The sequence below is a fragment of the Anguilla rostrata genome, chromosome 2 (assembly GCF_018555375.3).
Source record: "Anguilla rostrata isolate EN2019 chromosome 2, ASM1855537v3, whole genome shotgun sequence".
In the NCBI taxonomy this organism is placed as follows: Eukaryota; Metazoa; Chordata; class Actinopteri; order Anguilliformes; family Anguillidae; genus Anguilla; species Anguilla rostrata.
Window position 1 is genome coordinate 54,184,341 of NC_057934.1, and position 24,185 is coordinate 54,208,525.

At 44.7% G+C, this 24,185-nt stretch overlaps 2 protein-coding genes across 4 annotated transcripts in view; both read left to right on the forward strand.

The window, feature by feature from the left end:
• LOC135248450 (casein kinase I) overlaps positions 1-18,897 on the forward strand; it is a 30,558-nt gene extending 11,661 nt beyond the window's left edge. Inside the window, exons 2-10 of one of the 3 annotated variants that reach the window (XM_064323117.1) lie at positions 2,307-2,417; positions 5,420-5,568; positions 6,717-6,945; positions 7,129-7,299; positions 7,400-7,548; positions 7,629-7,797; positions 11,963-12,075; positions 13,567-13,634; positions 16,476-18,897. In XM_064323117.1, the coding sequence (XP_064179187.1) occupies positions 2,307-2,417; positions 5,420-5,568; positions 6,717-6,945; positions 7,129-7,299; positions 7,400-7,548; positions 7,629-7,797; positions 11,963-12,075; positions 13,567-13,599 (1,124 nt within the window). In that variant the 3' untranslated portion in view covers positions 13,600-13,634; positions 16,476-18,897. Of the gene's footprint in view, positions 1-2,306; positions 2,418-3,666; positions 3,686-5,419; positions 5,569-6,716; positions 6,946-7,128; positions 7,300-7,399; positions 7,549-7,628; positions 7,798-11,962; positions 12,076-13,566; positions 13,635-16,475 lie in introns of those variants that run through there. The other 2 variants (XM_064323116.1, XM_064323118.1) reach the window with 2 other exon arrangements.
• Positions 18,898-19,399: 502 nt separating this feature from the next.
• The window catches only part of ccdc57 (coiled-coil domain containing 57), a 61,581-nt gene continuing 56,795 nt past the window's right edge, over positions 19,400-24,185 (forward strand). Inside the window, exon 1 of the mRNA XM_064323110.1 lies at positions 19,400-19,535. The gene's annotated coding sequence lies outside the window, so the exon portion shown is untranslated. The remainder of the gene's footprint in view (positions 19,536-24,185) is intronic.

The following is a 24,185-nucleotide window of genomic DNA, read 5'->3' on the forward strand; positions in this document are numbered from 1 at the left end:
CTCTGGCAGACTAATGGAGACACTGTGGCCTGCCTGTTGGGAGCGATTTCCATTTTGGCACGATTCAAGACAGACACATTACATCTGCATTTACCTACATGGTCCCAGTGGGTCCTCCTGATTTGTATAACAAGGTTAACATTCAGTTATCCTTCAAGGACATCCTGTAATTTTAAAAATTGTGAACAACAGAAAATTGTAGGTACCTCTTCTCACACCCTATACTTTGTTATTCAGTTTCAGTATATTGGAAATGGAGTAACAGCTGGACCTGATTTTCCCCACTCAGTTGCAACTTTTCTTTATCATCCACATGTTTGTCTTTTTCACAAGCAAACTAAAAACTTCAATCCTGTTGTCTTGCGTTCATCTTGATATAATGTAGGCTTCAAAACAGGAGGTGCATTAATGCTTGTAAAATCCCTCATCGCATCACCACAGTTGCAGTCATTAAAAAGATCGCTCACAGAGGGCTGATGGGTTTTGTGGTCTTCGGCTAGTGTGCACTCCACTAAGTCTATGTGGACCTTCCCTTCGATCAAGTTGAAATACATAGTATATTTTTCCTGTGGAGATTTCCCAAAAGAGGAAAGGAAATATCACATGCAATTAAGTTCATCAGAATTCTTATTTACATGTGTGCACAATGACTGTAATGTGGCAGTAATGCTAAAGGATCATTCTGATAATTCTATATGCAACAGAAGAAATCAGTTCACTAATTTCTGGAAGCTGCATTCGTTGCACAATGAGCGAATGTTGTCATGTTACTTTACATAAGATCTACACAATCCTAGTCTTGGAAGTCATCCTGTATATTCAACTAGGGGATGATGCCATATTGACTCAGACTATAGTAAATGGTGGTTTATCTGGCTGAATGCCTTGCCACAAGGAAAGTGTGCAGACACTGTGGCTTTCTCTGACCAGTTTTTGTGCTGCTCATCGTCAAAAAAGATTTCAATATCTTTCCTTTAGTTTAAATTGACTGCCATAGCTCACACAGAGGAATGGATCTGTCATGCATTAGACCTGTGCAGCAGAAGAACATTTGTTTTTCCTCATCCCTCCTTCTTGCGGTCTGGTGTTACACCCTTTTTCTCCTACAGTAGAACAGCATTATGTGCCAAGGCCTCCACTCTCTTATATGTGTAATCTGTAGCCTTGTGGATGTTGATGTCGGTCGGCCAATGAAATTGTCACTGTTTGTGTTTTATGGGCTTGCAAGATGCCGTTTGAAATCAGAGTAGATTTTAAAACCAATGCAGTTAACAGACCGCATTACATCCTTGCTTTACTTGCGCATGACGCAACATGTAGACAGAGTTTAGAGCGCTCTGCCAGTGAAGGACACTGGCACGAGCCTCTGATTGTGTGGAAAAGGTATCAAAGGACGTAATCTCGTTAGAGGTAATCCTGTTACTCTTTTTGGTGTACATTAGGATATTCACTTAAGGGCTGTAGATGAAAGGGCTTTTAATCCAGGCGTGACTAATTTGGGTCAGAAGTTTTAAGACATGCGGGCTCTAAGTCTTCCTTTGCTTTGAGCTCAGGTTTTCCTTGTCACAAATCGTTATGTTAGTTAAATATGGCAGCGGGCTCTTTCTGGAGAGAGGTTATGTTCTTAGGGCTGTTTCCGCCTGTCAGTGCATGTAGAGGCCAGACTGGCATGAGGAGAGGCAATGGGAGTGGACGCGCTGTAACGCTTGTCTGCATGTGCCCAGGAGCTGTTGGGTATTGAAGTGGGCGTGCCCTCGCGCTCTCAGGCTGGCATGGTGGGGGGAGGAGAGCGCCGGCGTTGTTTGGCCCAATGCCCTGGTGTTTACGTCTCTTGCTTTTGAGTGTTCGCCCCATGCACACTCGTGTGATTATTTTTCCACAGTTTCAGAACAGCAGATCTTGACATTGACAGGATTTTAATGGGCTTTCGTTGCTCAGATGCAGGTCACCCGCTGGGTGAGGTTAGGGCTTTTATACCATCAGTGGGTGACAGGCCTTTTACATTTCCACTGCAGTGAAGCCAGAGAAACCTAACAAGCTTTGTTTAAAAGCTGTCTTCATTCATTATTTAAACGATTAAACATGAAATATTTGAGGTTTTCACTTTGCTTCTTTTTTGACGTTATAAAGTGTTTTTTAAGAAGATTTGATGTGATGGCACTGAATGAGTAACACTGTTCTTTTCGGTAATGAACACAGATTTATGTGGAAAGCACTGGAATGCACAGAATGTTCGATGCATAGCCCATAAAACCGGTTTCCTCTCAGTAAATGGCTGACGCGCTCCTCTCCCTCCTCTCCTCCAGGAACAGACATTTCGGTGGGGGAAGAAGTGGCCATCAAGCTGGAATGTGTGAAAACGAAACATCCGCAGCTCCACATCGAGAGCAAGATCTACAAGATGATGCAGGGGGGAGGTGAGCCTTTCCGTGTTCCCCTGTGTGCGCTTCCTAACACACACCACACACCCAGCGGAGTGCCCATGCCATGCTGAATGGTGTTGGCTGCTGGCCTCCTGCAGAATTAAATGAGTGTCAGGCACTGTGGGGGGCGAGGAGGTAAGAAGGTAGTCTTTTTGTCTCTTTGGTGGCTTTGCACAGTAACGCTCTTGGCAAGCGTATGGAGTAGCCTGGCAGGACTTTATTAGGTTCCCTCTGCTCCCTTTGTGAAGTCCGGGCTGTTTAAGAATTCTGTCTGGATTAGAAATTGCTTTTAGGAATTTGTTGTGTGTTTAAATGATTAGGTTGAGAAGCCCCTTGGACTTGTCGTTGTTAAACGGAACCCGTTTCTTGTGTTATGGAGCGGGGCAGTGTTCTCAGCTGTCCTCTTCTCTGCAGTAATATTCCTGCAGGTGCAGGTGGTGGGTGGACCGTTCTTTATTTCCTGTGTCGTGACTGCTTCTTTCAGCTGTGTCTGAACGTGACCGCGTACGAGCAGACAGCGAGCTGCACGTGTGCGTGATGAGGTCTGACACTGTGCTCTGCAGAAATGTTCCCGTTTACCTACCCTACCACAATGAACCAGAAGTCAACCTTCTACTCGTGAAAAAAAGTTTATTACTTCCCTGTTTACTTCTTCAGAAATTCCCAGTATGCCTTCTGTTCATTTGCACATTGTATTACCTTTAGTCAGCTTGCCAAGACTTAAATTGACTCATTGGAATGCTGAGGGATGTTCTCTATGAACACATGTATGTCTGTTTTTCACTTTAAAGTGAAGTAGGTCTTATGGGTATTGAGAACAGCTAAAGAGTGTTTACAGTCTAATGCAAGAGTATCCCTTACTGATCCGCTGTCCAGCTGTGTGAGAGGCTTGGGTATTTTAAATTCTATACATTATTATATTAGATGGGATTTTGCAGTGTTAAATTATTCCAGGTCGGATTCTGCAATAACACTATATACTGTATACAGTCATGCAGAATGCATTATTATTATCAACGAAGGTGCATTTTAAGCAACTTTAAATTGCAGTATAACCTGTAGAACACTTTACCCAGTAGCCTACAGCGTTTTCCCTGCACTAATGTGATTTGGGTCCTGTGCAGGTTGCTGAGACCAGTCTTGTGATTTCTGGGCTCACTGTGCCCGCCCCCGGTAGAGTGTCAGCAGGAATGTTGGCTCAGGTGCCTGAAACGTTAGCCTGCTGGGCGCTCCATTTGGCCAGAGCTGGAGCCCCACACAGAGTGAGCCGCTTCCCAGCACCGCCCTCACACCTCACGGACACTGACGTTCTCACAGGAGCGTGGGGGTGGGGCCCAGGCCTCGCTCAGATGAATATTCATGGCGTGCCGGCCTGTGATTTATACGGTGTGCGTGTATGCACATTTGGAGGCTCTATTTTCTGTGGTCCTGGCATTTGGTGTTTTACACCAGTCTGAACCGCTACTGTGCCTGAGGCACACATCCCCTCCCCCTCTTCCACTGGGGCGACTGCACAGCCGGGCAAGCAGAAAGAGCTCGCTCTCTCGCTCTCTCACTCTCTCGCTCTCTTTATTCATCCACCCATTACTGTGCTCAGCCCAAGTACCCCACCTGATAATTAGCACTACCAACTCTTCATTTAAACTGTTTGCTTTGCAGATTTGTTACTTCAGAGCCATTCTAAAGAAAGTGTTAATGTGTTTTCCCCGTAGGCAGCAGTTGTAACGGTCACATCCACTTCCTCATTTGGTAATGTGTGCGCAGGCAGAGGCTTGTTCCGCGGTGGGCATGTGGGGGCTGACTGGCAGGGGGCGGGGCTTGCTGTGGGGACAGACCGCGCACAGAAATAGCTGACCTGCGTGACGCGCCGCGCAGAGTGCTGAGCCATGAGAAGCGCTGCTGGGGAAGGCATCACCTGCAGCGGGAAAGGGCAGCGTGGGCCTGAGTGCTGGCAGCAGCTGCTGGAGGCGCTGCAGCCTGCGCACGCTCCCGTTAGCTCTGTGCAGTAGCGCACGCGCGCGCGCTAATGGAGTGAAGCTCTGCTGCTGCCCTCGTAGAGCAGGCGCAGGGTTACGCGCAGAGCGCCGTCAGCCGTCACGGCACTGCCCAAGTCATCAGCGAGTATGTTTTCATTCATTAGAGTCTGCTGAGGTTATCTTGCGGTTAAGTGGTGTTTTTTGCGAGGTCTGTTTGCAGATCGCCCTACAGCTACGCCCAAGGTCAGGCCATACATGTTTTATAGCAGACATCAGCGGGGTCTGTTTTATAGAGCGCTGCTGAGGGGGGTGATTGTTAATATGCTCCGACCTATCCCTTTGGTTGTGTCGGTTTTCAGTACAACCAAATGCTACAGCGCTTGAAAAGGTACTAGGTGATATTCTCCAGTACTGCTGGAACCGACTCTTCAGTGCTCATTAGCGAATAGGGCATGTGCATCGTGTATATGCACCACAGTGGTGTAGCTGCCAAAGATGAATGAAAATATTGTTCCCAAGAATGTTCCGATTTCTGCTGTGTGGGCTCATTTTGGCTATGTAGCTGACAGTGGTAAGCCTGTGAACATAAAAAAACAGAAATATTGTTCCTCAATAATGTACCAGTGAAATATTCAGAAGTATCTTCTGAAAAATTATTACAATTTGTCGAATTGGTGTGGTCTCTGAATTATGAAAAAATATATATCTATTTGTTAGACCCAAGTACCGCTCTGTTTTGTAACTCGATCATTTGTTCATAAAAAATTTTAAAAAAATAAAAAAATAGGTCAGCGACATAACCTAACCTGTAATACACATCCAGCTGGGCAGAATAAAGGCCGTCCTTCATTTTAGGTCACCTCCATCTTCTCGTGCACAGTTCTGCTCCTTACCACATGGTGGGGCTCTTTATTCTTCACCTTGCAGAACATGTATAAATGTTGTGCAGCCCCACACAAAATGGCCTGTGATAATCTTGCACTGTGTCTGTTCCTCATGTCTGTTTTTCTTGTGTTGTAGTCGGCATCCCAGCGATCAAGTGGTGTGGTGCTGAAGGGGACTACAATGTGATGGTGATGGAGCTGCTGGGGCCCAGTCTGGAGGACCTCTTCAATTTCTGCTCTCGGAAGTTCAGCCTGAAGACCGTCTTACTGTTGGCTGACCAGATGGTAAGGCTGCACACGCCTGTATTTCAGTCATAATCAAACAATTGCTGATTTGACTAGAGTAGGGGAGTGCAGAATGAGCTGTTTACTCTAGGCAACATGTGAATCTCTTCAATGCCATTCAAATTTTTTGAGGGAACACAAGATTTTGAAATTTACCCGAATGACTAGGCATCCCACAGTTCCTCATTCCAGGGGCGCTCACTAAAGCAAGAACGAACGTTCAACCAGAAATGAATATTCTCCCAAGGTTTTAAAGGTCTTGAAATAAAATAAATCTGGTTGTCAGGTACAAAGTTACATGTGAACACTCAGCAGAAAGAAGTCCTGCTGCGTTCTGCCCTTTACCTGAGGAAATGAGCAGCACGACTGCAGGACTGCTGAAACACACCGAACAGGCGAACAGTGCCCTGTGCCAGCCCCTGTGCCAGCCCCTCAGACAGCCTGGCAGCATGCTGCATAGTAACGAGTTAGCACTCTTAAGGTGCTCCTCTGAATCCAGGTCATCTATTCCAGCCATTTTACCACTCAGCTCTGCAGCATGACCAGGGAGAGTTTTCATGGCAAGTTCAGGAACGTGCTCGTGCTTGGGTTTTTTTTCCTTCATCCCTCCCTCTTCTTTTCTTACCAATACTGAAAACTTGTAAACATCATTTTCTTAACCTGGCACAGACAAGAGGTCACCGATAAAGGTGAGATTTGATGATCAAGCACACTGTGTTTCGCTTTGTTCTCCAAGTGCCCTTGGTTAATCTTTTTGTGGTTTTGTTTTGCATCTGGATAAAATTCCTTGGCAGCGTCTTAGTGCAGCCAATTATCGTTTCGAGGTCTTTGTGCAGGTTTATCGAAACGTACAAAATGTTGAGTAAGAAGGGAGCTGAGAAACCATTCCAGACTTGTCTTCTCTTGTAGCAGTTTTGTAGGTGGTATAGTGATTTTATATTCAAATGCATTTTGTAAATTAATATCAAATGTATATGTGCATCAAGCTGGTATATCTCCTTTATTTTTTTTGGTGCACCACATCCACATTTTTGGCGAAGGACATTTTTGCATTTCAATGGTCCGTATTGTGCGTTCTGTGGAAAAAAAAAAATAGTTGCACAGGTGTTTAGAAAAGCACCCATGTTTGCTCTGAAAATGTGTTGCAGATCAGTCGTATCGAGTACATCCACTCCAAGAACTTCATCCACAGAGACGTGAAGCCCGACAACTTCCTCATGGGTCTCGGGAAGAAGGGCAACCTCGTTTACATCATCGACTTTGGCCTGGCCAAGAAATACCGGGACGCCCGCACACACCAGCATATCCCCTACCGCGAGAACAAGAACCTGACCGGCACAGCCCGCTACGCCTCCATCAACACGCACCTGGGCATCGGTACGCAGACCCAACTCTCCCCAGCAAAAGTACTGCTGCAGTGGAGTGCTCGCGCTAGCCTCAATACGGTCTTCCAGGGTCCACAGGGATGTGACCAATGTGTTTTGAGAGACGTTGAAAGAATACCAACTGAAAGTGTAGTTGTGTTTCAGTTTAGACTCCCTTGTTGTTTCCCTCTTGCAGAGCAATCCCGTCGTGATGACCTGGAGTCCCTCGGCTACGTGCTCATGTACTTCAACCTGGGGTCTCTGCCTTGGCAGGGCCTCAAGGCCGCCACCAAGAGGCAGAAATACGAGCGCATCAGCGAGAAGAAAATGTCCACTCCCATAGAGGTCCTGTGCAAGGGATACCCATGTATGTAGCACTAGATGGCAGTTTGGATGTTTATCTTTTTCATAGTGCTGTGATTGGCATTTTACCCTCTCTCTCTCTCTTGCCCTTCCTCCCTCTTCAGCTGAATTTGCCACATACCTCAATTTCTGTCGTTCCCTGCGCTTTGATGACAAGCCCGACTACTCCTACTTGAGACAGCTGTTCAGGAACCTCTTCCACAGACAGGGCTTCTCCTACGACTACGTCTTTGACTGGAACATGCTGAAGTTTGTGAGTGGGGGGCCTGCGCTGGGGGGGGCGTGTGGTGGTGGGGGTGGGCCGCTGTGCTGACAGGCCCCTCCTGTGAGCAGGGAGCCAACAGAGCAGCGGAGGATGCCGAGCGCGAGCGGAGGGACAGGGAGGACCGACTGAGGCACGGCAGGAACCCCGGCGCCAGGGGACTGCCCTCCGCCTCCGGCAGGCCCCGGGGAGCCCAAGACGCCGCTGCGCCCGCCCCCCTCAACCCAGCCTCGCACACAGGTGGGAGTGTACCCAGCCCCCCTCAACCCAGCCACACACATAGGTGGGAGTGTACCCCGCCCCCCTCAACCCAGCCTCGCACACAGGTGGGAGTGTACCCTGCCCCCCTCAACCCAGCCTCACACACAGGTGGGAGTGTACCCCGCCCCCCTCAACCCAGCCTCACACACAGGTGGGAGTGTACACCCAAGTTGCCCCAAAGTGTGGGCAAGCGGTGTGGTTCAGGGGGTGGCTGAATTGACCAATGTGTTAATCCACCAGCCCCCCCCCCACACCCCTTCCCCCCACATTCCCTCCGATGGCACTTTCTGTGCTCTGATTCTTTCTGGGGTCTGTGACTCTGCTTTTCTGCTGAATGGAGTGAAAAATACAAAAGTAGCAGGTGGACTGTTAGCTATCCTGGGTTAAATCATGCACCCACATCTCTGATACACTGTCCATGTGGGCTGCAAGAGGAAAAAAAGCTTCCTGATTGGGCCATGTGATTAAATGTATGCATTTAGTTGATTTTTGTGTTGCCCAAGAGACACGAAGCACATGCATTTCCCTCAGCAATTACAATACTGAGTTTCTCAGCCAATTGCAATGTCCCATGCTTTCTCTACCTGCCCTTGCTAATTTCAATATTTAAAGGGATTTGTTTTAAATGCAAAGTGCAAAATCACTGTAATTTGTAATACTCTGTCCACAAGCAGTTTTATCAAATCGTATGTTTTGCACAGAAGAAACATCCATGTGATCAAATAAATTATTTTTTTTACCTTGATTAATGAATGGCTATTACTCAGTTGCTTTCAAAAAGATGTTGTTTATATAGTATTAAGTGTCTAGTACATTTTAATCCTGCCTATCAGACCCCCATATATCTGGTGTAGGAAGATTATCCAACTTTTTTTTGATGTGCATTCCTACTATAGAATAACAGCTCGCTTGGCTCTGCCTACATAATAACGAAGCATGCTTCTTGAAACTTAAGACTTTACTTTGAAATTGTAGTTAGGGTGCCTCTCTTCAGCTACAATTATGTAACCTAATTAATATGTCTAGTTTTGTTATATAATTAAAAGGTAAACGCTGCAAGCGAACAGCCAAAGTGCATGGAAACTGGTTTGTGACGCAGATATTTTTATACTTGATATCAGACCCAAAGGAGATGCCTTTTGGAAGAGTTGGTTAAGAGCAATTTCTAATGCTATAAAAATGTTTACATATTAATGTTATGAGGTTAATTGTTTTATTACATATGCATTTTTGAGGTTAATAAAGCTACATAATGATAGTTTTGCAAATATTCATGGGAAAAATTAGTTCTTTTAAAATAATTGGGAAATTGTTTGATAGGGATATCTACAAAAGAAATGTTAATTCAATAAAAGGGGGAATGTACAGTACTTAGCTGGAAACTTGAATGCAAGTATGCTCACCTGATGTGTGGCAGAAAGATATCACGTCTCTGAAATGGCTTTTTTCCCTTTGGAACCCAAGCCTGAACAGGCACACAGCATTTGTTTCACCATAAACAGATCGCACCTCCTACAGTGTCGTTATAGCTAAAGCTGTCTAATTAAAGCAGCGACAGTTTTTGGTGGGGTGATTTGTGCATCTGTACAGTGCCGATTAACATTAGGTTGCAATTAAAGAGGGTGGATTTGTGATCAAAACATTCTCTCGCTCATGTATCTGTATGGGAGTGCGTCACAGTGAGTGTGAGCTGTACGTTCTTAGGTGTGTTGCTCAGGGTGGGATTTACAGGAGGAGGAGGTGCAATGCAGCAGTCTTAAATCCTTCTCTTTCCCTGCTGTGCTGAGGTCACCACGTAAAAAAGGGGGTAAACGCAAAGCTGTAATCTATAATGAAAGCACAGAACTGATTTACATGGTTAAAGCACCTTTGCTGTTCTTTGAGGAAAAAAAACTGGTTAAGGAGCCAAAGGACACGATGACATCATCGGGTAGATTCTACCAAGCCATGAGCACACTTCAGCTAGTTGGTCTGATGCCTAATCAATGATGGAATTGTTGATGGTTTGATAATTCTAGCAGGTGTTTTTCCAGTTATGGCTTTTTTTCCCAATTATCCCTTTTTTTTATTTCTGACGATAGCTGACGATAGCTCATAGCTGTCACACAGCTTTTTTTTTTTCTTTTTGAAGTATTTGACACCTATCAGGTGATGGACTGTTTGGAATTGTTAACCAGAACTCCACCTAAGATTCTCAAGTACTGCTAGTTGCTGGTAGCTTTGTTGTGCTTGATAGATGATGTTAGGCAATGTGGTAGAACCAGAATGTCACAGTTGTGCTTTCTGGTTACTGCTTCTTGTTCATGTACATACTGTTCATACTTTTAGAATTTACCTTTTCAAATTATTGATAAATTGGATAAATCAAACATTTCCCCAGTCCATTCGCACAATAAGTGTGATGTCTTTCCTTCTGGCTTTCCCTGGCCAGCAGAACAGCCCTTTCCAGATAAGGGTTTAATGCCGGGAAACAGGTTCTGGCTTATTCCAGCCAAACTGTTTACTGTTTCCTGAGAATTGTGGTGACACACAAACATGTTTTCCATTTGCTTACACCGGTGCTGTTGTTTGACATTTTAAATATATGTGACAGGTGCTGGTGTTTTGGTCCTTGAGTAGGGCAAGGTCATTTTTCAGTTTTTTACAGATTATGAAAGTGCAGATTATAAACTTTCAAATTACGTGTCATACATTGAAATAGTTGAAGAAGATATGCATCCGCCATTGTAGCAACATCACACAGTAAACAAACATAGGCTACTACCACACGGCTTTATTTATGGGTGGTGGCTTGACCGAAACAGTGACAATAGCCAACGAAATCAAACATGCTAATTAAACTGCACCCCCATCACGCCTCCAAAACCCGGCTGTAAGAATCACTAAAACAAGCCGACTTTGCTGACAAATTATAAGTATTTAGTGACCCTAAAAATGTTGTTTATTCTATTGAGTGACTTCTTCAACACTTTAACTTTCGTAATATGAAAAAAAGGAAAACAGTAAAAAAAAAAAAAAAAAAAATTTAAAAACCCTTTTTGCCTCCTAGCGTGATTTCATGATTTGCGACTTGCGGACCTTTTCTCCAGCACCCGTCACATATGTGGTTTCATTTTCTTAAAACATTGCAATGGCTTTTTGACGTGTTTGTCACAATCCTGGCTACGTCTGTGGCCTTTTCTGTCTGTTGACAGTTAGATAGAAAGGTGTGAACATTTCCAAAGAAGTCATGCAAATCCTTACAGGTCTACGCCTTTTTATTTAGGGAGATAATTTTATTCATGATTGGCCTAATGTCGGTTTCATTTGTAATAGGCCCAAGTCTATTTTGTAGTTATTATAAGCCATTCTGTTATATATTTTAATTTTTTCTCAGGGTTTCACAAATGTTTTATAGATTATAGCCTATTTAGTTATAATGCGAGAGCACGTAGGCCTTGGACTACTAATTTGATTTTCGAAGCAAGCACTATCAATATCGTATTGTTCCGCTGAACCCACTGCATTGTCTAATGTTTAACACATTAAAAAAAGTAAAGTGTTGAAAAGTAAAATTAACGTTCTATGACGTGAATTTTTAGTGTTCGCTGGCTTTTATATATTTCAAATTGTATGGCTTTGCTTTGGACCATCATGTAAACTACACGCTAACAGAACATGACTTCCTTCTCTGCTTATTGTAATGACTCGGGAAATGCCAGATTGCTCTGTTTAACGAAATTTAGTTTGTTTATACAACACAGAATTGTTAAACGATAAATTCCACAGGGCTGTTCTCACAGCAGCGCGGTCACAGGCAGTGAACCTCTAGCGAAGTTCAAGCTGTGTCCTGAGTTCATATTGTGTGCATTCTGATATTGATTCATATCATAAATGCCAAAATAATGGCGCCAAATACACTAAAGCTGTCACGTTGGGAACCCATCGGTTTATCTCCTTGTTTATTTATTCCTGCTTATTGAAATATGAGCAACATATTTTTACTGGTAGCTTATACCTTTAAAAACAAGCCCAGTTTCCCAGGGTTCCCAGAACAACACACGATTATTGCCAGAAGAGAAACTGTTCCTGTTTTCAGGAAAAATGTTCATCCCTATTCCAGATGCAGTTTGTTGCAGCCTTCGCTTTTTTTTATCCCTTTCAGGAATGGAGCGAGAGAGGAAGGTCAGCATGAGATTACACCGCGGAGCCCCTGTCAACATCTCCTCCTCTGACCTGACCGGGCGGCAGGACACCTCCCGCATGTCCACTTCACAGGTAACAGCCAGAGCAACACAGCGCCCCCTGGGGGCCTTCAAGTGCAACAGCTCATACCAGTGGCTAGTGTAATTTACTCATGTCGTGTACTTTCCAGAAGGAAAATTTAATCTGCAACAACAACGCAGTATTCCTCCTCAAACTTTTGCTAACCCAGGATTTATTTGGGATTAGCCCTGACTCATCTCATACAGTCCAGGCAGTTGCTCAGGCCTCTTGGCCTGCTGTTGTTAGGCATTTGAAACTGGTGTGAAGACAAATCTAAAGTGAGCTTTTGTCCAGTTCTTTGGCTGAAAGGGTCATTTGCTGTTTATATACTAGATGATTCAGCTACTGATTTAGTTTGACCTAGGCACATCTGCAGAGTGTTGGACAATGTTTGTCTGTCATAATGCAATGTATTAATTATCGAGTAATGTGTGTATTGTATATTATCAAGTCAAACTGGTTTCTGTCCCTTATTCTTTCCAGGTCTCTGGATATCTAGTGTTGTGGGATTGTTGTACTTAAATGTGTAGACCTCTTAAATGTATTGTTTAGTGCAGTATCCTTGCTGTGTTAAAGTTCCTTTCATGAAGTCAGTAATTCTGCTTATGAAAAACACCAGAGACTGCCAGAGATGTAGCCTGGTTTAGCCACAGTAAAGAAAATGAACTACATGTCCTTGTGCTGGACACCGGCTCAGTTGCACTCTAGATATTGTGTTGGAGTGGATCTGAGCCAGAGAGAAAGAGAGAGTGAGCGAGAGACAGAGAGTGAGTGAGAGAGAGTGAGAGACAGAGAGAGAGAGCGAAAGACACGGTGTGAGAGAGAGGGAGATTCTGAAAGGTAGCACATCGCACTCTGCCTGCGGCTGCAGTACTGATGCGTGTGAGCGCGGCATTGCCCTGAGTGGTCAGGTGGGGTCAGCCCTGTAGCTAACCTGGCTGTTGGCATGTGGTGTTTGATTGAAAGGTGCTCCAGAGCGCATGTGTGTTTAGGGTCCCACATGGCCTCTGCCTTAAGGGCAGAACACACACCCTGCAAACTGTGTTTCTGTCTGGAAGCTGGCGTTTGGAATGAGATGGCGCCAGCATGTCTGCTGACATGACTTGGTAATCCAGCCCTAGCATGAGTCTTCTGCTTTGTTGGAGCTTTGCATTGCAACTTGGACATTTTATTCCCACATTTAGTCTGACTTGCTCCTTTGAGCTGCGTGTGGCCATTTCGTGTTTACCTGTTTTACTGAAATGTTGCAGCTACTCCATCGTGGTTTTTCTGGCGCTGTTGGAGTTGCTGTGTTTTTCACTGCCGCCTTCCACCACCACAGGTTGGGTTATGACGTCATGGTGACTGGACAGTGCTCCCAAAAATAAGAGCCGACGACAGGAAAGATGTGTTCCTGTTTTTTTTAGGGTTTTTTTGTTTCTTTGGAGCACTGTTTTTCCTGTGCTTTCCACAGTGTGATGTATTCCCTTCTTCACAAATGGCTGTCTTTTCCCCCCACCTCAGAATAGCATTCCCTTCGATCACCACGGCAAGTAGCTGCTCGCCACGTTCTTGTTTGAAGGCGGCACTGGGTGAGTTTCAGTTGGGTCCCATCGTAATAGACTGCATATACACGCCTCAAACTGCGATTTCCCATCCCTTTAAGCAACATACTACCTTAAACATTCCACTTGCTGCAGAAATATTTAGTTTAATGGTAGCAATCACACTGAAAAGTCATAACAGTCATGCAATTCATATTCCTCGAACGCCAAAGTTTTAGTAACCAAATTGACGTTCCTTGAGTGGACCTGTGGTAAGGTTCGGTAATAAGAGACTAAATTTGCTGTTGTAAAATAAAGAAGCTCAATATGTAAGATGAAGCTGTGAGAGTCTGTTTGAGTGACACGGCAGTAGTATGCCAGCCCAGCCCAGCCCAGTCCAGCCCAGTCCATCCCAGCCCCTCCCCTCCCCCTGATTTCCTAAATGGCCCTGCGGCTACAGGATTATCACACGCAGCTTGTTTGTGTGGAATGGCCGAGTGCTGAGTGTGGGGCTGTTCACTGCGCTCGTCAGCAGCCTGGGCCCCTGCGCTCTGAGCCTCAGACTGCGTGTGAACAGGCACTCTTCAGCAGCCTGGGCCCCTGCGCTCTGACCCTCAGACTGCGTGTGAACAGGCACTCTTCAGCAGCCTGGGCCCCTGCGCTCTGAGCCTCAGACTGCGTGTGAACAGGCCTCTTCAGCACCCTGGGCTCCCTGCGCTCTGAGCCTCAGATGCGTCGAGACAGGCACTCTTCAGCAGCCGGGCCCCTGCGCCTGACCTCAACTGCGTGTGACAGGCATTCTCAGCACCTGCCCCTGCCTGACCCTCAGACGTCTTGAACAGGCACTCTTCGCAGCCTGGGCCCCTGCGCTCTGACCCTGATGCGTGTGAACAGGCACTCTTCAGCAGCCTGGGCCCCTGCGCTCTGACCCTCAGACTGCGTGTGAACAGGCACTCTTCAGCAGCCTGGGCCCCTGCGCTCTGAGCCTCAGACTGCGTGTGAACAGGCACTCTTCAGCAGCCTGGGCCCCTGCGCTCTGACCCTCAGACTGCGTGTGAACAGGCACTCTTCAGCAGCCTGGGCCCCTGCGCTCTGACCCTCAGACTGCGTGTGAACAGGCACTCTTCAGCAGCCTGGGCCCCTGCGCTCTGACCCTCAGACTGCGTGTGAACAGGCACTCTTCAGCAGCCTGGGCCCCTGCGCTCTGACCCTCAGACTGCGTGTGAACAGGCACTCTTCAGCAGCCTGGGCCCCTGCGCTCTGAGCCTCAGACTGCGTGATTAAAGCCCTGCCGCTCGCTCTGGGTTCGGCCATTGCGCTCCCCCATGATCCCTCAGCGTGAGGAGCGCCCACGCAAACAGCTGCTCTCTGCTTTCGGTAAGCAGAGGCGAGTCAAACGAGGACACGGAGATCACTGTTTGATCAGGATTCCTCACCCGCTCATTGATGCCTTCCCCAGTGATTTAACGCATCGAAATTACCCCAGAAGTACATTGGAATCAGCACGTGGTTTCGATAGTTCGGGTTTTTCGCTACAACTATATTTGCGGAAGCTCTTGAAGTCACTGTGCGCAGCAGTAGCGTTTTTGGGCTGTGTGGCATGCCCTGCTAGCTGTGTGTGCGTGCGTGTGTCTGTGTGTACATTACATGTACATGCTCTCCCTGTGTGCGGTGCTACAGTAGCTCTGCCAGCTGCTTGGGTTTTGCCTGACGCCTGAGCACCACGCAGCATGCTGCTCATCATGGCCGCCATCCGACGCTTATGCCACCCAGTTGTGCCTCACCCGCCATCAAAGAACCACCGTTAAGCGCATTTCTGTCCAAATATTTGGCATGCTTGAATATTTGAAATGGCTTGACTGGTTTCTGTTCTTTTGGCCGACCAGTTACCAGTCAGAGACTATGAACTGGTTTCATCCTGCAGAGTTAGCTTTGCATGTGACTTTGGTTGATGCATGTCTGAAGACACCCTGGTAACCTGACCCCTGATGAGGCCAAAGACAGTAGGCCTTGCAGGGGTCTGAACTCCTCCTCTCCTCCTTTGAGATGACTCTTCCCTGAAGAAGGGTCACATGACCCCTTACTCTGTGCACAGCAGCTCAAGTGATTGTGTTCCTCTCCCTGGTCTTAACAGTTTATGCTTTAAGTCACGTGAATGTGTGTGAGTTCCTGTTAAAGGAATGAAGACAATGGAGAACCCATGTCGGGCTTGTTCCAGTCGCAAATGTTTGGAAATGTCTTCATTGACAGTCCATTTTAGAAGCATGGAAACCATGTCTCTCCTTCCACTCAGTGCTGTAACCCCTTAACTCACCATCTATCCCTGCACTTCCCTCCTCACAAGGCCTGGTCAATCTCATCGTAAACGACTCCTTTCTATGTTGCGAACATTTAATTTTTTTTTCCAAATGTTGTGCTGCTCTGCTCTGTTAGTTCCATTTTCAGAAGAGCCCAGGATGACTGTTTTCTGTATTGTTCCTTGCTTGACCCAGAATTTCTGTTGCTGGCTATGTGTAATGGAAATGAGGGACATTGGTCATACAATGGAGACCGTTGTGTGGCTCATTTCCCTGAGCATTGCAGTGCAAAAGGCAATTGTGGGTTGGGTGTTTCCAAGGAGCTTGTTTAGGGAACAGTCAGGCTGTTGAAACTCGATCAGTAATTTTAAAGCTATAGAGCTTCATTTGAAATTGATGTTTGTTAATGAGAGTGGAGCCGCTCAGTCGTTTCCTTCAGTTGTTATGCGGGCTCCTTGGTGTATGTAATTTACTCTGGTACAATGGAGAGTTTAAGTGTTAAAATGTTGCGCACTGAATTGAGATTTTGGGGATTTTTTTGTTGAGTGTGTGAGGAAGAGTGGAGTAACGTTCCGTCTCCGTCCCTGTGCAGATCCTGTCTCGCGTGAACCCTAGCGGTCTCCACTCTGCTGCACCTCGATGAGACACCACCTCGCGCCACGGAGGCGGACAATGCATGGCTGATTGTCACTAGTGCTATTCCAACAACCTCACTTCCGCAGCGGCTGCAGTAAAACCAGCTCTACGAGCTCCTCTTTCAATTACATGGAACGACTTCCAGGCCTTTCTGTTGACGCAAACAGACACGCACGCACACACACACACACAAACGCATACTCATGCACGCACATACACTCACACATTCACACACACACACACACACACACACTCACGCATTCTCTCTCTCACACACACACACACACACACACACACACTCACACGCATTCACACACACACTCACGCATTCTCTCTTACACACACACATTCACACACACACACACACACACACACACACTCACGCATTCTCTCTCTCACACACACACACACACACACACACTCACACGCATTCTCTCTCTCACACACACACACACACACACACACTCACGCATTCTCTCTCTCACACACACACACTCACTCACATTTACGCATTCACACACACTCACGCATTCTCTCTCTCACACACACACACTCAAGGCCTCCATGTCTGCGCTGTTGCTGCCTTTGCCGTGCTGGCGTCTGAGGAGGACTGCTCCAGAGAGCCGCTGCTGTCTGCCACCGCCATGGCCTTCCAGGGACGCTTCACCATGCGAGCCGGTCTCACTCTCCCTTCTCCCGCCATCGTCGTCTCCTCCCCACTGCTGGATTAAACGTCTTCATCGTCCTCTTGTGCATCCACGCGGTTACTGTCATGTCTGTTCGGCTCTTCATTTCTCACGTAGTTTGTATGAAGCTAACTTCCGCAGGCTGCGGTCTGTTTAGATGGGTAGTCCATTTTTTTTCTTTCTTCCTGTCCTCTGAATTCACAGGAAGAAATTCATGTAATAAAATGGCAAAAGTATGCAGATGCAAACATTTTTTATTTTAATTGGCCATTTTTATTATTTAATCATTTTAAGATACTGAATGACTTGGTTTCCCATCAAACCCTCTAGTGTGTTTTAGCTCTGGTGATTACTGCTGTTCAGTTTAGCTCTGTGAAGTCATGAACGGACACATGGAAACAAAACTGCAAACCTTCATTGAGAAACCAGCATTTGCAACTTGAAGTCGTGGTTTTGTTAATCTTTCTTCATTTAGCATTATTTGGGTTATTCTTTTGAGGGTTTTGTTTCCTGTTCTGCTGTCAAATGCCTACTTCTCTTGACTGTTGCTGTACAGTACATTGCATTCCTTTATATTATTTTTTATTTTAAAACTGTGAAATATGTGTATTATAGAAATGTAAATGTTTTTGATTTAGTTTTTTTGGATTTTGCTGAAGTCCCCAGCCCTGCTGTGAGTGACGGGACCTCTGAGCTGAGCTGGGTGACTTGAGTGTTCCTGTCTCAATGCTCGTTAATCAAGTGGCCTCTTCTTCTGGAAATCTTAATGGCAGAGGATCACCACACCACAAGGCCCAGTCAGCAGAAATCCAGCACCTGTCAGCGTAGACTGTTTTTAAACATTTATATGTAAACTTTTTTTTTTCTTTTAAAGTTTTAGCTTGTAACTTTGAAAGTGATTTATTGGGTTAAAGGATGTCTCGCATTACAAAGGCTATCAGTACCTGTAAAAACCCTCTAATAGGACTTCCGGTGCTATGTGTGCGGGCTTGCATGTTTGGTTAGTTAGGTAATACTTTGTGGAATAAGTGAGAGACAGGCTGCCTATATCCTTATCAAGCTACGTTAATAATAGTGACTACTTCACTATTGTGGAGGAGGGGGTGCATTTGGATGATCTCTGGATTCTGTTTGTCACTTGTGTAGGGAGAGTGTACAGTTGGATGATCTCTGGTTTCTGTTGTCAGGGAATTCTATAGAATATTTGATGGCAAAGTACTCTTAACATAAACAGTGCCAGCCTTGATGGCTGTTTGTCTGCGGTCTCAACAAATTGCTAATGCAAAGTCGGACACAAGAATTGACTCTGTTTTTGTTTTGGTAAAATCTTCCAGCAGGTGTACTCAATGTTTTTGTGCCGTCCTCCTTGATTTAGATCAGCAATTGCAGATTTGCAGGTTATGACCTGGAACTTTTGAAAGTATCTGTAATGGTATGTAATGAATATATCTCCAGCTGGTGAAGCAGTGCATTGCTGCTCTCCCTCCCTCCCTGGTTTCTTCCTGAACTTTCCCCACAGTTCTGGTGTTCAGCCCTCTGTTCACATCCTGGCCAGTCGTGCCCCGCCTCCTGACATCACACTCTGCTGTATCCTGTGTAATTATGGTAATCTAGACTTGTAAGAGTTTTCCTCATTTGTATTGCCACTGTATTTGTGTACTTTAAATTGTGTAAATAAATTAAGTACTTCTACTGTTGTCTTTGATTAATTGTGTGTATTGTGATCAGAGGTTATGAAAGGCCCTGGCCAGAGTTAATCTGGCAATTAAATGAATTAGGCCATTTTTGGCTGTACCGCCACAGCTGAGTCACTGAGTGATGAAGTTACACCATTGGTCCGCCGAGTTATGACGTTACAGCAATTGACGGTCCAGCCATGTACTAGGTTTTGATCTGGTCTTGTTTCTGAAAGCAGGCCATCGTACGGTAAAAGAAATTCTCCGTATAGTGCTTTTATTTTTAAATTAATATTTTATTCTAATTTTATCCCCTAGTTCCCCAAACCGGAACTCAACCGGACCTGTTGATCTTCCAACCCTTCCCGCCTATTTAGGGCAGGCACGTGACTTCGATTCACGTGACGCCTATTCTCGTTTTTTTTCCCCCACACTGCCGGTCTCTGTTTTATACTGCCCAGTCTAGAAGTACATCTAGGTCAGCATATGTGGTTTGTGCGCGCGCAGGCGGTCTGACCGGGAGTGGCTGCTAACGAGCAACGAGAGCAACGCGGACCTCCGGCCGTAGCCGGTTTTCGGAACGGGTGTCTTTACGGCATGAGCAACCCGGAGGCCCTGATTAGTACTTCCTGGAGCCGTAACACGTTTTGTCAGGTATGTGGTAGCTGCTAAAATAAAATGGCAGCCGTAGCTTTGACACTACTTGGTCAATTTACATTTAGTCATGGATTTATTCATGGATTTTTCACACTGGAACTGCAACTACAGTCACAAAAGATGAACATTAGAAGTCCATCTGTCACCACCTTACGTTTTGTTACATTCTCCTTCGACGTTCTTCTCTGCAGTTTTAGAACATACTTCTGCAAAGTGATAGAATTGTGCAAGTTACATTGCATTAATTCCATCCAATTTCATTCCTAGCTGTGTCATCCAAACTAATGTTTAACTAATTGTCAGAACATTATGATTAAAAGTTTGGCTCTCCTTTGCTGCAGAGAAATGCTAGAACCGGGAGCAAAGCCACTGTTGATTATGTCATACACCAGGAAAGTAACTGGGGGGAGCTTGGCCCTGTCTTCAGGTGTATGCCTTATTTCTCCTCAAAGTATGCAGCCAGAGAAAGCATTGCTTGTCACGCGTAGATGATCATGTGACCTGATTTATTACATTTGCCGTTATGAACATGGTTAAGCATGTACACTTGTGACATCTTACACAACTCTAGGATTTGAAATACATGTGTATATACTGTATGTATACATTGCTTTGTTATTTATCCAGAACAACCTCCAATTTAAGAGCAACAGAAGTGTATTCACCTGATTAATATTAGAAATTGTGACCAATCTGGTTAACAGCATCACCAAACCAAGTTAATAAGCAACATCGCTAAAGCACAAATGCTACTTAACTATGCTAACCATGAACCATGCAGAGAGACTACATCTGTAAAATTCTCAAAAAAGAAAGACATAAAACCATTAAAAATCTACCATAATCAAAATGAATGGGGTCAGGAAGATTATGCTCTCCTCCTGGCCACTGTCAAGTAGGTCCCATCACTGTGGGGCCGACAGACCGGTATTCTGACTGAGAGAAATGACCACAAATAGAGGGGAGAGCTAGCTGCTATGAGGTTGCAGAACAGAGATCTGGCCACGGTGTGTATGGAGTTTAATTGGAGGTATGGTGAAACTGCGCCTTTAAATGTCCTGTACCAAGGTTTTAAACTGGAATCCAGCTTTAAAAGGTACAAAGTAGAGTGAGATGAGGAAGGATGTGACATGAGCATGCTTGGGAAGACTGGAGACCAGTCATGCAGCTGCAATCTGTATTAGGCTATATGCAAGAAGTTTAGTGGTGCAAATACCAACACCAGTGAGAGGACAAATGCAATAGTCCTGGTGTGAGTGTACCAGGGCCGAGACTAGAAGCTGTGTAGAGTGGATGGTAAGGAAGGGGAAAATTCTTAGGATTTCATTCTCAACTCTGCAGCTACATTTAGAGAAGGAGAGCTGGTCATCTAGGGTTACACCAATAGGTTTCTTGCAGTTAGAAGAGCTCTAGGTGAGCTTGCATTTAGCATCTGTATTACAACCAGATATACAATATTTGCTATAGTTTAAAGGTGCTTTTTATTTTATTTTATCCCAATGTTTACAATAAATGGCCAATACCAGGCTCCTGGTTGCATTACCTGAGTACCCTTCAGTATATGGGCTCAAACAGCACCCCCACCTGTTGCAGTATTTACTGAAATGTACTGTATTAGTCTGTAACAGGTAGACAGTTCTAGAAGAATCCACAGTAATGTAGTTATCAGTAAACTATCTGATCACGAGAGCAAATACACATTTTGAAACTCATTTAAAATAGAGTGCACTTCTGTGGCATAGTTGGTGTGAGCTTTTTTGCTTGATCGACAGTGATTTCATTTTGACGCAGATATTAACGCAGATTCTAACCTAGCTCTCCATTAACTCCTTTGCTTAGAATGTTCAGCAGAACGACTGATCTGTGTCATGTGTTTGCATTTCTTCAGAAGAGGACATTGCAGAAATGTGGTGTAAATATTTGAGTAAAGTAACCACATCTGTTCGCCAAAAGATGGCGCTGTTGGACAAATTTAGATATTTAAGGAAAGACAAGATATGTTCTAAATGGGATTGTGAACCATTTGTTCTTTTTTTTTTAAACTGTGCAGAAATGTCAATTTTTACATTTCATTTACATTTATTTTACACTTTTCCAGCTGAAGATCATGTATGAAAAACGATTTATTTCCAAATATTTAAGTGGCCAACTTCATAGCCACTAGCCAGTAGACTTGACAGCTACAATATATTCCATTGTCATCGTTACTGAAGTAATCACAACAGCACTACAAAATACAGCTAAAATGTGCTGTTTTGGAAAACCTGGATGTTTTAAATCCTGTATAAAATTCAGATAATTCAGCTCCCTCTACAGAAATTTGATTGATGTGGCTCCAGCTGTAATCTGGACCTTATAAATTCATAAAAATGCGTTTTTCTTCCGACCAAAACGACCAAAAAGCCCTGGTCCTTAAAGATTTGCGTGGGTACTGTTTCAGCTTTCAGACCGAATCTGAACATTAACTGAACATTTAGGCTTATAGGAAATGGCCTTTGTTTCACATTGATTCCTTTCTGGCCTGGAATCAAAATTGAAGTACAAAGCCCATCTTTAGACTATATTTAAATCTTTCACAGACTAAATAAAGCTGTTTCTAAGCCAATTGTCATTGGGAACAAGGTTATAAATATGTTTCAAGGTATCCTCACAGCTGAAAAATGAAATATTATCCAAATCTCTTTTTCAAACCACTAATAGCGCTGAAATTCGGCAGGGCGGAAACAAGCGCGTGCTGTGCTCCCAAACACAGCCCTACTTCTTTTCAGAACACAGCTCCCACGTCGTGCTTGAGCAGAGCCAAGCCTGTGTGACACATTCATAAATAGCGTGGCATGCCCAAATTGGCCAGCGGGGGTCGCTTGATAATGATGAATCCTCCGACTCAACCTAACCCTAGGTGATGCTAAAGAGATGCTAAGGTATATGTGATGGCTTTCTGTTCCACCAGGCACAGTCGCCGTTGATACGGTCTTGGGGCCTATTCATGCACTGGAATGTTTCCTTAACCAAATGAGCCAGACACTGGATAGTTCTGTTTATTATTTCAATAAATAATATTATTTATTTAAATAAAAGTAATGATTATTAATTATTATAAGTTTTAAAATGCAACACCCACATTTATTGACACAGAGTCCTAACACAGAGAAGCATACTCACAATTCATTTGCCATGATGATTTCTATATCCACCTCTGTCCTTCCAGTTTCCTCACTGATTACCATTGCATGTTCATGGACTTTTCACCTCACTGCCCAGCAGTTCCTGTATCCACCCGCTTATGATTGTTTTACTTTTCTGTGTGACTTTTTTCTATCAATTTTGGCTGTATACAAGAACAAAGGAACATGCAACCACTGGCTTTTGGCTAACTAGCTGACCATAAGCGGATTTGTGCAGGATCCTGTGAATAGAAGTAAAACAGGAAAAAACAGGCAGAAATTATGAGGTATTTTGAGGGGGTGTATAATAGAGAAGGAAACACTTAAATAAACATGGAGGAGGTCAGATAAAAATTGGGAGAAATGAATGAGGAGGAGAGTGGTTTTGGAGATTTAATGCTCTGGTCCTCTGTGAGCTGTGTCCTGAGTCATGTTCCAAAAAATGCACTTCTGCTTCCTGTAAGGAGCAGCAGCTCACAGAGCCAACAACTGGCCACACCCTCGATTACATTTTTCTTGGGCAAGTGCTGACGTTTTATCAAGGCCTTGCCCACATCATTTTATTTGGAAGGAAGTTGTGAAACCACTGAGTGCCTTGTGTTTGGTGTTCACATGCCACATTGTTTTCAGCTGTGAATTTCTTGGCTAATTCAACTTCCACCCTGTTTCTGGTCATCTTTTACACATTCAATGTGAAATCACACAGAAATCAAACTTTATTGAAACAATTAATTGTTTTTAGGGGATGTGTGCAGATTCCAGGTATTCATTCCCTGATATTTTCAGTTTAGATACTGTAGACCTCTGTAAATTGTGAGGGCCACCGTCCACCTTCAGGTATTGTATTCAGTAATGCAGAGACTGCATTTAGCTAATGTGTTTTTGAGCAAACTAGTGCACATTGAATATGAATGAGTTAATAATGAATAATGATAAAAACTTTAGGAAACACCCATTCTCCAATCAAAGGAAATCATATTAAATAACCAGGCTTAATCATCACATGGGTTACTGGGAGAGAGAGAGTTGTAGTACCTGCCAAAAGAAATATAGAGGGAGTGACCGTCACTGTAGTAAGATGGAGATGTAGCAAGGTGGGGCGGGGGAGCAAGCGAGCAAGCTGATCATTCTGTGCCGAGGATCTGTGTTTCATCTCCATGGTGATGTGGCAGGGCAGTTATCCAGGGCAGCTGCAGGCGCTGAAACTGCAGTTGGCCCAGAAAGACAGACAGCAAGAGCAGCAGAGAGGGACCACAGATTCATAGTCTACACAACCCACATTACATCCTCAGGGTGGTCTCTTGTGCTCAACAGACAGATCTGTAAATATGCAAGGCTTCAGCTTCTGAATTAATTGCCACGTACTCCTTACCACCATTAACTAAGCTCTGTTCCTTACGAAAGGCATATATTTGATGACATTCCTTTGCTTTTATTTTTGTGGCCTTTTCTGTTCTCTTGTTTTGATTTTGAGTGGTGACAT